This window comes from Danio aesculapii, chromosome 7, assembly GCF_903798145.1.
Source record: "Danio aesculapii chromosome 7, fDanAes4.1, whole genome shotgun sequence".
NCBI classification, from domain to species: Eukaryota; Metazoa; Chordata; class Actinopteri; order Cypriniformes; family Danionidae; genus Danio; species Danio aesculapii.
In genome coordinates this window covers 15,004,293-15,014,533 of record NC_079441.1, presented here as the reverse complement: position 1 = coordinate 15,014,533, position 10,241 = coordinate 15,004,293, and the positions used below count along the sequence as shown (strand labels likewise).

Here is a 10,241-nt window from a genome sequence, read left to right as displayed (position 1 = left end):
ACATTATTTATAAAACTGTAATTTAATCATTTAGTAAGCAACACTTTTCACATTTTGATGCCAGCAGACAAGCTAATCTAGTGCAAATCACCACAAAAAACATCTCTAAACGTATTAATTAAACCACAATTAAAAACATGTTTTTGCAAAGTAGGTAAATATTAAACAAGCACATATTACTATATCACCTCTATCAGGATAAAAAGGAGAGAAAGCATGAAAATAAAATAGGTGAAAGAAATGACAAGGACAGTATTTGGTTTGCAGTGTTTATTTAGAACTCCACACCCAACCCCACATCCTCCTCTTCCTCCTTCAATTTCTCCAAATCCTTCTTGATCTTCTCCTCCTCATTCATCAAGTCCCACTTCGTTATTTTACTTTTCTTCCCCCTCCGTCTCTTCTTCGACTTCTCTTTCTCAACCTTCTTCTCCTTTTTCTCCTTCTTTGACTTCTCTTTCTCAACCTTTTTCTCCTTCTCTTTCTCAACCTTTTTCTCCTTCCTCTTCTCTTTCTTTCCATATCTCTCCCTCTTCCGTCTCTTGTTCTTCCACTTTTCTTCCTGAATTCTCTTTTTCTCCTTGTCACTCATATCCTTTTCCTCAGTTCTATTCTCCTCCTCCTCCTTGGTGTTCACCTCCTCCATCTCCTCTTCCTCCGTCTGTGCCATCTTCTCCACCATCTCAGTTTTATCGGTTTCCTTCTCCTCCTCTTTTATTGTCTCTATCTCTTCAATAATTTTCTCCTTCATTTCCTCCTCCTCCTCAACTTTCTCCTCTTCCTCCTCCATGATCTCCTCTTCAATATCTGTTAAAGGAGAAATGATGGCAGGTTACACATTCAGATGGTGTTAAACACCAGGTAAGGGGAAAATAATACAATTTATTAATAACATTAGTGACAAATATATATATATATATATATATATATATATATATATATATATATATATATATATATATATATATATATATATATATATATATATATATATATACATATGCTAATTTACCATCAGTGTCTTGTTCTTCTGAAATGGAGAGGGATTTTTGCTCAAGATGTTTCTCCTCTTTATTCTCCATCTCCTCCTCCACCACCATCATGTTCTCTTTCTCTTTTTTCTCCTCCTCCTCCTCCTCCACATCTGCTATTTTCAAGGAGATGTTAAACTCCAGGTAAGACCAGGTCATGAAAATGCAATTAATTTAAAGCATTAAAGTATATTATTTAGCATCATAGCATGTATCTGTTGAATCACCCAGAGTGAAGCAGAACATCGCTTTGAAAAAGGAAGCAATCCTGCTCCTTTTCTTCTTCCTCTCCTCCTCTTTCTTCCTTTTTTTCTCCTCTTTCTTTTTCTCCTCCTCCCTCTGCTTCTTTTTCTCCTCCAGATCTACTGAAGTTTACAGAAAGTAAATTATTGTAGTGGTACTTTTTTTCCTTAATACGAGTTGTTTCTTTTTTCATGTGTCAGAGTAATGATCAATCTACAGGTTATTCAGTGCAATAACATGTCAAGTTTGTATTGTATTGAGTTTTTCAGCTTAAAAGTAATCCGGTTTAGATGGCAAGAGTTCCTGTGGGGACGAAAGTAACTGTTATTTATGCCCCACTGCTAATACCTTATTTTCCTTTCCACATTAGAGTTTAGAGTGTTTAAATTTAGACATTTTATCAAATGAATGTGCATTGTCGATAATAATAAACAGTATTCTAAATAGGTACACTGTAAAACCTAATAAGGTAACTCAAACCATTTGAGGAAACCAATTGCAACAAACCATTTAAGTTCAAAGACTAATCATAATGAGTACTGTGAACTTGATCTATCTGAGTAAAGAAGCAATTTGAGCACAGTAAAACCTGATAAATGAACTCAAACCAACTAAAACCTAAGTTAAGGCAACTTAAGCAGTTGAGGAAACCAATTGCTACAAACCATTGGAGTTAAAAAACTAATCTGAGTACTGTGAACTTACTCTATTTAAGTTGAAGATTTTTATAGTATATGGATTAATTCCGGTATTTTTACTATAAAACGATATTTGGTAGAGGTTGATATTCTAGAAATGATGGGATGTGTTGAAAACAAATGCATTGAGTGTGTTAACTAGCGACATTAGGAGTTAAAAAATTATTTTTTTTCTTGGTGGGGCAGTTAAAAGATTTGGGTTGCTTTTGAAACATTTGATGGAATCAAAAATTTAAATGAACATTTTCCTGCAAAAATAAGGGACAAAATATGATGCAGTTAAGATAATCACAAAGTAAATTTAAGATATTTTAAATATTAACAAGATTAAGCTATTAAATCTAGCGCTGTCCGTTTAACACTTTACAGTTCTTTGTTTGTTCTGAGATCAGATTTAAATGCAATAACCCAAAATTGTAGAATCGAAAATTAAACCGAGTGACAATTATCTGTTGTTTAAGTATTCTCTCCGTTAAACAGAAATTGGGGGAAAAAATAAAGGGGGGGCTACTTTTGTCCCTACTGACAGGGTTAAAATTACACCTCAAATTCAACTCTGAGAGTTCATTTTAACACTTTATACTGTACATAAGCCACACCACACATTTTCAAGTATTAATTTAACACTGGCTCAAGAGTTGAATATTTATTTCTTGTATTATCAGTAATTATTCATATACTTTATAAATGTAAGACATACTATGTTAGTCATGCATTTTAAAACATTAAAACTTAATTATTGTGGGTTCAGATCTAATTAGCTGCATAATAATCCAAAAAAAACCACAGTTTCACATTTAATTTTTCCTGAAAAACTAAATTTCATGTACGCTGATGTGTTAACAAGTAAAGCGTTAGCCCTTGTAGTCATACAGAAATATTTTGTTTTTCAAAGGTGATTAAAACACTGCCTAAAACAGAGGAAAAGCCTAAAAACATTCACATTTGGTCCATAAGCATATTTATTTGATAATAATGTGCAAGTTATGTTTAAAGTGAACTTTGAAGTTGTTCTACATTTGCTTGAAATACTACCTGATATTGATAGACCACACTTATAAGTTAGTAACCACAGCAAAAATATATTTCTGTCTAAAACCTTGTCTTTTAAAAATAGGTTTTTATGAAAAATGGTACTTTCATCTCTGCTTTGCGCACACTATTTACTCACCTTCAAATGTTTCCTTTATGGTTTTCATTCTTCTGAACAGAAAACAAGACATTTTGATATAACAATCGCTTTCCGTTGAAACCGTGAAATATCGACCAAGTACCGCCACTACTGCAAACCAACAAAAGATTTCTCTGAGCTGCACAGCTTAAAGTATTCCACTGGAACGCGTTCTAAATGAGGTTCTAAACATCTACTGTAACTATGGTAACAAGACACCGCAAACGCCTCATACTTGAGTGAGGATGAATGCAAACTATATGAAAGCAAACATCGATAGCTGAACAAATCCTTATTAACAGAATATAAGCGGGTTTAGGTTGTATTAAAAACATGTTAATTATTATTTGACATAGCCTATACCTCGGCCCTGAAGTGCCACTGTCTTGCAAATTTAAGCTTTAACTTTCCCAACCCGGAAATATGAATATGACCTGACTTAGGTGTTTAAGTAGAACTGGAGTTCAACTTTTCAGGACAGTGGCCATCCAGGATCACGTTTGGCACCCCTGGCATAGAGATCATAGCCCAATATTAAGCTAAGAAAACAAATACACAAAATTCATTTTCAAACCACACGTAGTTCCTCTAATATGATGGATGGCCACAGAGGCTATTCAACTGGCAAACAGAAGTAGCAGGGTAGAAACCACAACATTATGAAGCTGCAGCCCGGAGACCCAAACGCACGCTCAGACCTGCACTTCCAGACCTGTCGTTTTCTCAGACAGTGCCACCTGCTGTTTGAAAGATCGACTAACCTGAATTCGGATGCTTATAAATTGTAACTTTTCTACTATAAAATATTACGCTATGATTGAATACATTATTATGAAAACTTTTTTTTACATTATTTAATGCATTAATTCTGTTGTATCTTTAATTGTATTTGTAAATATGTATAGTTCAGTTACTTCAATATTTTCAGTCATATATCGTTTGATTTTTAATCATTAAGGATTTATCACTGTTTCGTATTGAGTTGAGGGAATGAATATTATCTTCATATACAATACATTTCTTCACATAAAATAAATGATAGTATTCAGTAATTCAGAGTAATTTTCTCACAACAAACTTTATCTTTGTGTACTTTTTCATGAGGTCCTACAAGTCATCAAGCTGTAAACAATGCAGAGAAAAATGGCGAAAAATATTAATTGGATTAATAATATATTTTTTTATGTAGAAAATAACAAATAACATCAAATAAAAATAAATGCTTTACATCCTTGTTGGCGAGATTTTTCATTTCTCAAGCAAAATCAGTGGAAATATCTGCAGCCTTTGGTGCACTGTATTAGTGTTGGCAGAGACCACCCTTTTTTCTGTAATATCAATCTGTGAAAAAAATACACATCACAAGCAAATTATTTTTGCTTTAACCTAAGAGAGCTGATATTGTAAATTCTATGCAGATTAACTGATATTTTGATTTCCAAAAACTTATTTGTAATCATTACAGAACTTATTAACAAGTGTTAAACTGTTATTGTTATTGTCTTTGGTAGCATTTTCAGATAGATAATACAGTAATATGTACAGTAGACCTACATAGCACTAAAATATGTTACAAATAATAATTGCGTTATATATTATACATTTTATTTTACCATTTTTAATTTTTCTTAATTTTGCCAGAAAACTTTGCTAAAAAATTGTTATTGTCATGATCATCAGCGATCTCTAACCACCAGAGGTCGCTGGTAAACACTCACACACACATAGGACTACAAATCTGCTTGCAAATGGACTACATATTCAGTCATGCAACACACACACACACGCACGCACGCACGCACGCACGCACGCACACACACACACACACACACACACACACACACACACACAACTGGTTCCTGATCCTGACTGATTGCATACACACAGCTGATGCTGCGCAAGTACTGATTACACACACATATATATGCAGCTCACTTTGAGAGACTCATGGCTCAGTATTGTTAAGCTGTTGCTGTCTTTACGTAAGCGCTTCCTTTTGTTGCCTGTGTTTTTGATCTTGGACTGTTTATCGGGTTTTGACCTTTTGCTGCCTGCCCTGTACCTTTTGCCTGTTTTTGGATTACACTTCTGGACTCCCTACTACACTGTTAATGTTGGTTATTGATCCCTGCCTGTCTGACCATTCTCTTAATAAAGCTGCTTTTGGATCAACCCCAGTTTGCATAACATCCATACGCACCAGTTATATTGAAAATATGAAATTAAATATTCTCTATAAAATGTGTCATACCTGTTGACAATATTAACAAGATGTAAAAATAGTAAAATGATACTGCTCAATGTTCATTTTTTTGGATGTGCTTTCAGACCAAAACATTTATCCTGTCATATACATTTTAGAACCAGTTTTAGTGCATGTATAAATAAGACCATGTTAGACTAGTATGTATAAGACTACGTTTTGTATTATTGCTTTTGCTGTTTTCCTAGTAAACATATTTCTTGTATAATTGTGTTTTTATCACCAATGTGCTTGCATGGAGTCACAAAAAAACAAACTAATAAACAATTAATAAATAATTACTGAGTTTATTGAATTACAAATAATTTAAAACCGGTAGCGTGATCAGTAAATCTCCATGGGTCTTTCGCGTTTTCACAGATCCTCCATTGGAAAACGTAGACAGACTGTTAAGATGAAAAAAGACACTGTACACAAAATCTTCTCCAAGCACTGTTATAAACGGCTAGAAAAAGGATTACTCATCAAAATGCAGCCTGCAGGGAAGTCAAATATTTACACCCATATATTACAGCGAGATAACACATTCAGTGACATGAGCTCCGTTCAGTTACTGTATAGCCCTCAAACAATCACACACAACATTTGTGCTTAAATTGACTTCATCAGCATCATAATCCAGCAAAGAAAATTAATAGTAGGCACATATCCTAAGATTATTCACAAATCCTTATTTACACAGTGAATACACACGACGTATTGGCAGTGCTGACAGCATTACAGAGCTACGATATTTGGCTTCCGTTTTGAAATCCACGATGATGTTGCATAGGATCGACGACGAACACTGGAGTGAAATGGAAGCAAGTTGGAACTAAAAACCCCGTAGTGCCATACATACAGCATTTGACATGGTAAAAGAAGATAAAAACACTGAATAGCCCCATATATTACGCTTTCCCATGCAAGGAAACTCACTTTTGCCATTCAAGCTATGTTCCTTAATAGAGAATCAAAGATAATTTTTTAAATATATATGTATTTATATACAACTCATCCTTGCATTATAAAGCAGCAAATACACTATATTATTAATCAAAAGTCTGTGTTACGCTTTCACATTGAATGCAAGATATGTACTGTACATGAAAAAAAGGCCAAAATGGTCAATGAGGTATACTCAAAACACCAAATGATGAACTTCTCCTGTGCTTTTGCTGTGTTGAAAACATCTTTCAGCACCAAGTGAATCTTACATCGCTCAAGAAGCATTGTGCCAGTTGTGTATGTCAGGTTTATGAAGCAACAATGCATATTTTTCTTATATGCAATCAGGGCTTGACATTAACAGCAACCGAACTGCCAAATGCAAATACAATGATGTAGCCTTGGATTTCATTACACAGGGGAATCAGAGATTTAGTGACCCACATTCTTGAATGAGTCAGCATTCTGAACGAATCAGTTGAATGAATGGCTCATTCATTAAGACATATGCTAGAAGGTTACTTTAATATAAAAATGTATCATTCGCTTTTCTAAAATGTTTTAAATTTGTACAGTAAAACTGATTTAAAGTGAGCTTTTCATTTATTTATGCAAATAATTGTCATTTTCGTATTGCAAAAATTAAAATAAAAAATTGGACAGAAGTCTTTCACAACCTTTGTGAAATGTTTTGTTCGTTTTTCAAATATTTCCCAAGTGATCTTTAACAGAGCCAGGAAATATTTAACAGTATTACCTGTATACATTTCTTCTGGAGAAAGTCATATTTCTTTAAGTTTGCCTGAAATAAATAAAAAAGGCTAACGTCAATATTATTAGCGCATTTAAATAGTTTTGCTTTTTGATTAACTACAGAACTACAGACTTGCCTAATTGTGCTAACTTGCCTAGTTAACCCCATTAATCTAGTTAAATCTTTGAATTGCACTTTAAGCTTAATACTAGTATCTTCAAAAACATGTAGAAAAATATTATGTACTGTCACCATGGTAAAGATAAAATAAATCAGTTATTATACCTACTATGTTTAAAAATCTGTTAAAAATCACTTGGGAAATATTGAAATGAATATTTTTGTCCTCAACTGTACACTGAGTAAGATTTGCCCCTTTTTAAAGGCCTAAAATCCCTTGCAAATGAGTTTAAGTACTAAGTGACTATGGAAAAATCACTGAAAACAGTGGCTAGTTTCCAAAAGAAAAGTTAATGTCAAGCCCAATACATAATATTTGAAAATGATGTTAGAAATGTCACCTAAAAATGAAAATAAGGAGGTTACAGCTCTGCTCAGTTTCGCCTTTTTCTATTATTGTACCTCTGATATGATATGATGACCATCAGGCCATTATTACAGGCAAACTCAAATAGCAGAGTAAGAGCCCTGTAGTTCGAAACTACGAAACGTAACAAAATTAGCAAGTATAAAACGTAGTGCCGCTTTTCTTTACAAAATGGCGTAAGGCACCAGATTCCGTTCAGCACCAAAAACAGAGAGCGATCGAGTGTAAAAATACACAGATAGGCTTTGTGCTACAGCAGAACACTGGATCATGCGGACAGCAGGTGCTTTACAAACAACATCAACAAAAGAACAAATAAAAGCACGTCTCAGATGGTAATCGAGGTATTTTTTTCTTCCAATTCTTTCAATAAATGCGTCCAAAGTGTAGCACTACGCTAGTTCATCCATATGTTGAAAGCATAAAATGACGATCAGCATCTGATCAAGCTGGTTTTGTAAGGACAAGACTCTGATGACGATACGATGGTTTCAGATTTAAGGTGCAATTCCTCCATTTCACCAGTAGATGGTAGTAAAACAAACGAGCTTTGCATTGTGTGCGAGATTTTTTCCAACAGTTACGCTACGGTCACATTTCAGCGAACTCTCATAGGTAAAATCCAAGTATAGAAATCCAAGCAATTTGGAATTTTCGTAAGATGAGCTGTGCGTCATCCATCGCTACACTATTACCGATTTCCATCTGAATGGTTGCTTATGTGACCGAACGTTTATATTTTGAGGTAAAAACTAGGACAAAGCACTTTCTTCTGATTTTGTTGTTGTGACTGTTCACACAGACAATTTACACGAGGCAGCTTGAGTTTTGGCGCATATATATTTATATATATATCTTTTATATATATATATATATATATATATATATATATATATATATATATATATTTATGAAGCGTCATTCTTTAAGTGGGTTACCAGCACCCGTTGTGTATGGTCATGCCTCGGCTGGCATAGGTGTTAAGGAATTGGGTGTCATCTTGGATCAGGCTGGTCAGAGTGTGGACTCTAGTGAAGAGTCCAGGATGTCATCATGGTGACTGTTGCTGTTAGAGTCGCTGTCGTAACTCTGAGGACTCGAGCAGCTGGCGGCTTCTTTCAGACGCAGGAGCATGTTCATCTGATCACACAAAACACAAAAATAACACACATTTGAGGAGAACGCTGGGATATTAGACATGGTTTGGTGTAATATACATTACAAAATACGCATATTAAATGTAATATAAACTCTGCTCCTTTTTGTTGATTATGAATCTTATAAACTATCTGTTAATTATAAGCACCTAAAAATGTTAGTCAATTTAATTTTAACCTAGGGAGAAACTATGACATCAATTTCTATGCAAAAACCCGGAAGCGAGTTAGCATTTTAGCAGTTCCGGTTCTCTCGTCCCAAAGTCAATGGGTTTTTTGAATGGGATCTCGGTTAAATCGCTAAAATAAGCTTCGTGTTTACCACAAACTCAAGATACTTTCACGTTTTATTCTATGACATAAAACACATCAGTTACATCTCACTCTGGATTTTTTAAATCGGTTACGCTTCTTTTAAAAGATGGTTGCTATTAAGTTGCTTTATGGTACTGCAGGCGTTGTCGGAGACATTATACGTCATCGAACTGTCTAGATAGCAGCCTGCTTTAAACTTACAGCTTGCGTCGGGTATTTGGATTTGCCTGCTATTTGGTTAAGTATTTTACAGTTGTAGTTTTTTTTTAATTGGTCATTCATATTGTGTGTAGATAATGCTTTCCCTTTTAGAGACCGTATAACAACTATGACATGTTTACTACCTGTAATAATATATAAAATAATATATTATTTTTACATATTTGTTTATATAGTGTGGATTATAATATAATAAATCGAGAGATTAAATCTTTGTCATGAACCATGTTTCTAAAAATAAGCCTGAGAAGTTGTCGGTAGCAGGATGGTGCTGACGTAACAAGCGAGCGTCCTGAAGTCACAGTAGTCTGTTTATAGCCTAATGTTAGCTTTTTAGTTCTTGCATTTGCATTTAAGATCCAAAAGTGAAAAAAGTAATATTATCGTGTGAGGATTATCCAGTTTTGGGGATTTTATTGAGGGAACCAGTTTTATGCTAGCAGCCGATTGGCCTACAAGGTGACGTCTTAGTTCCTCCACTCTATTGCATTATTGTTTCACTTACTGACACCTACTGGTAAGGATGTAAAATTGCATAAAGGAAAGAGCAAACATTACAGTGGTATTAAAGGGGTAGTTCAGACAAAGATAAAAATTCTGTCATCATTTACTCACTCTTCAATGTATTCAGTTCTTCTGTTGAACACAAAAGAAGATATTTTGAAGAATGCTGGGAGCTGGCACCCATTGACTTCTATAGTAAAAATTTTTCTTACTATGGAAGTCAATGGATGCCAGCAACCAACATTGTTCAAAATATCTTCTTTTGTGTTCGACAGAAAAAATTCGAAAAAACAAGTTTAAAACCACAAGATTAAATTTTCATTTTGGGGCGAACTATCCTTTTTAAACCTGTAAGTTGTTAATTATTAATATTAAAGCAAAAAAAAAAATCTAAGTATTTAAATGATAAATT

The 10,241-nt window shown here is 34.1% G+C and overlaps 2 protein-coding genes across 2 annotated transcripts in view; both read right to left on the bottom strand.

Annotated features, from left to right (window-relative positions):
* Positions 1-274: 274 nt before the first annotated feature.
* On the bottom strand, positions 275-3,171 carry LOC130232634 (golgin subfamily A member 6-like protein 26). The gene is made up of 4 exons (XM_056462607.1): positions 3,144-3,171; positions 1,259-1,396; positions 1,013-1,147; positions 275-807 (listed from the first exon to the last, which is right to left on the bottom strand). Exons 1-4 carry the CDS (start codon positions 3,169-3,171, stop codon positions 275-277), a joined length of 834 nt encoding a protein of 277 aa, XP_056318582.1.
* A 5,337-nt stretch (positions 3,172-8,508) lies between these two features.
* The window catches only part of nav2a (neuron navigator 2a), a 98,460-nt gene continuing 96,727 nt past the window's right edge, over positions 8,509-10,241 (bottom strand). The window contains 1 exon segment of the mRNA XM_056461087.1: positions 8,509-8,774. Coding sequence (XP_056317062.1) covers positions 8,649-8,774 — 126 coding nt within the window. The 3' untranslated portion in view covers positions 8,509-8,648.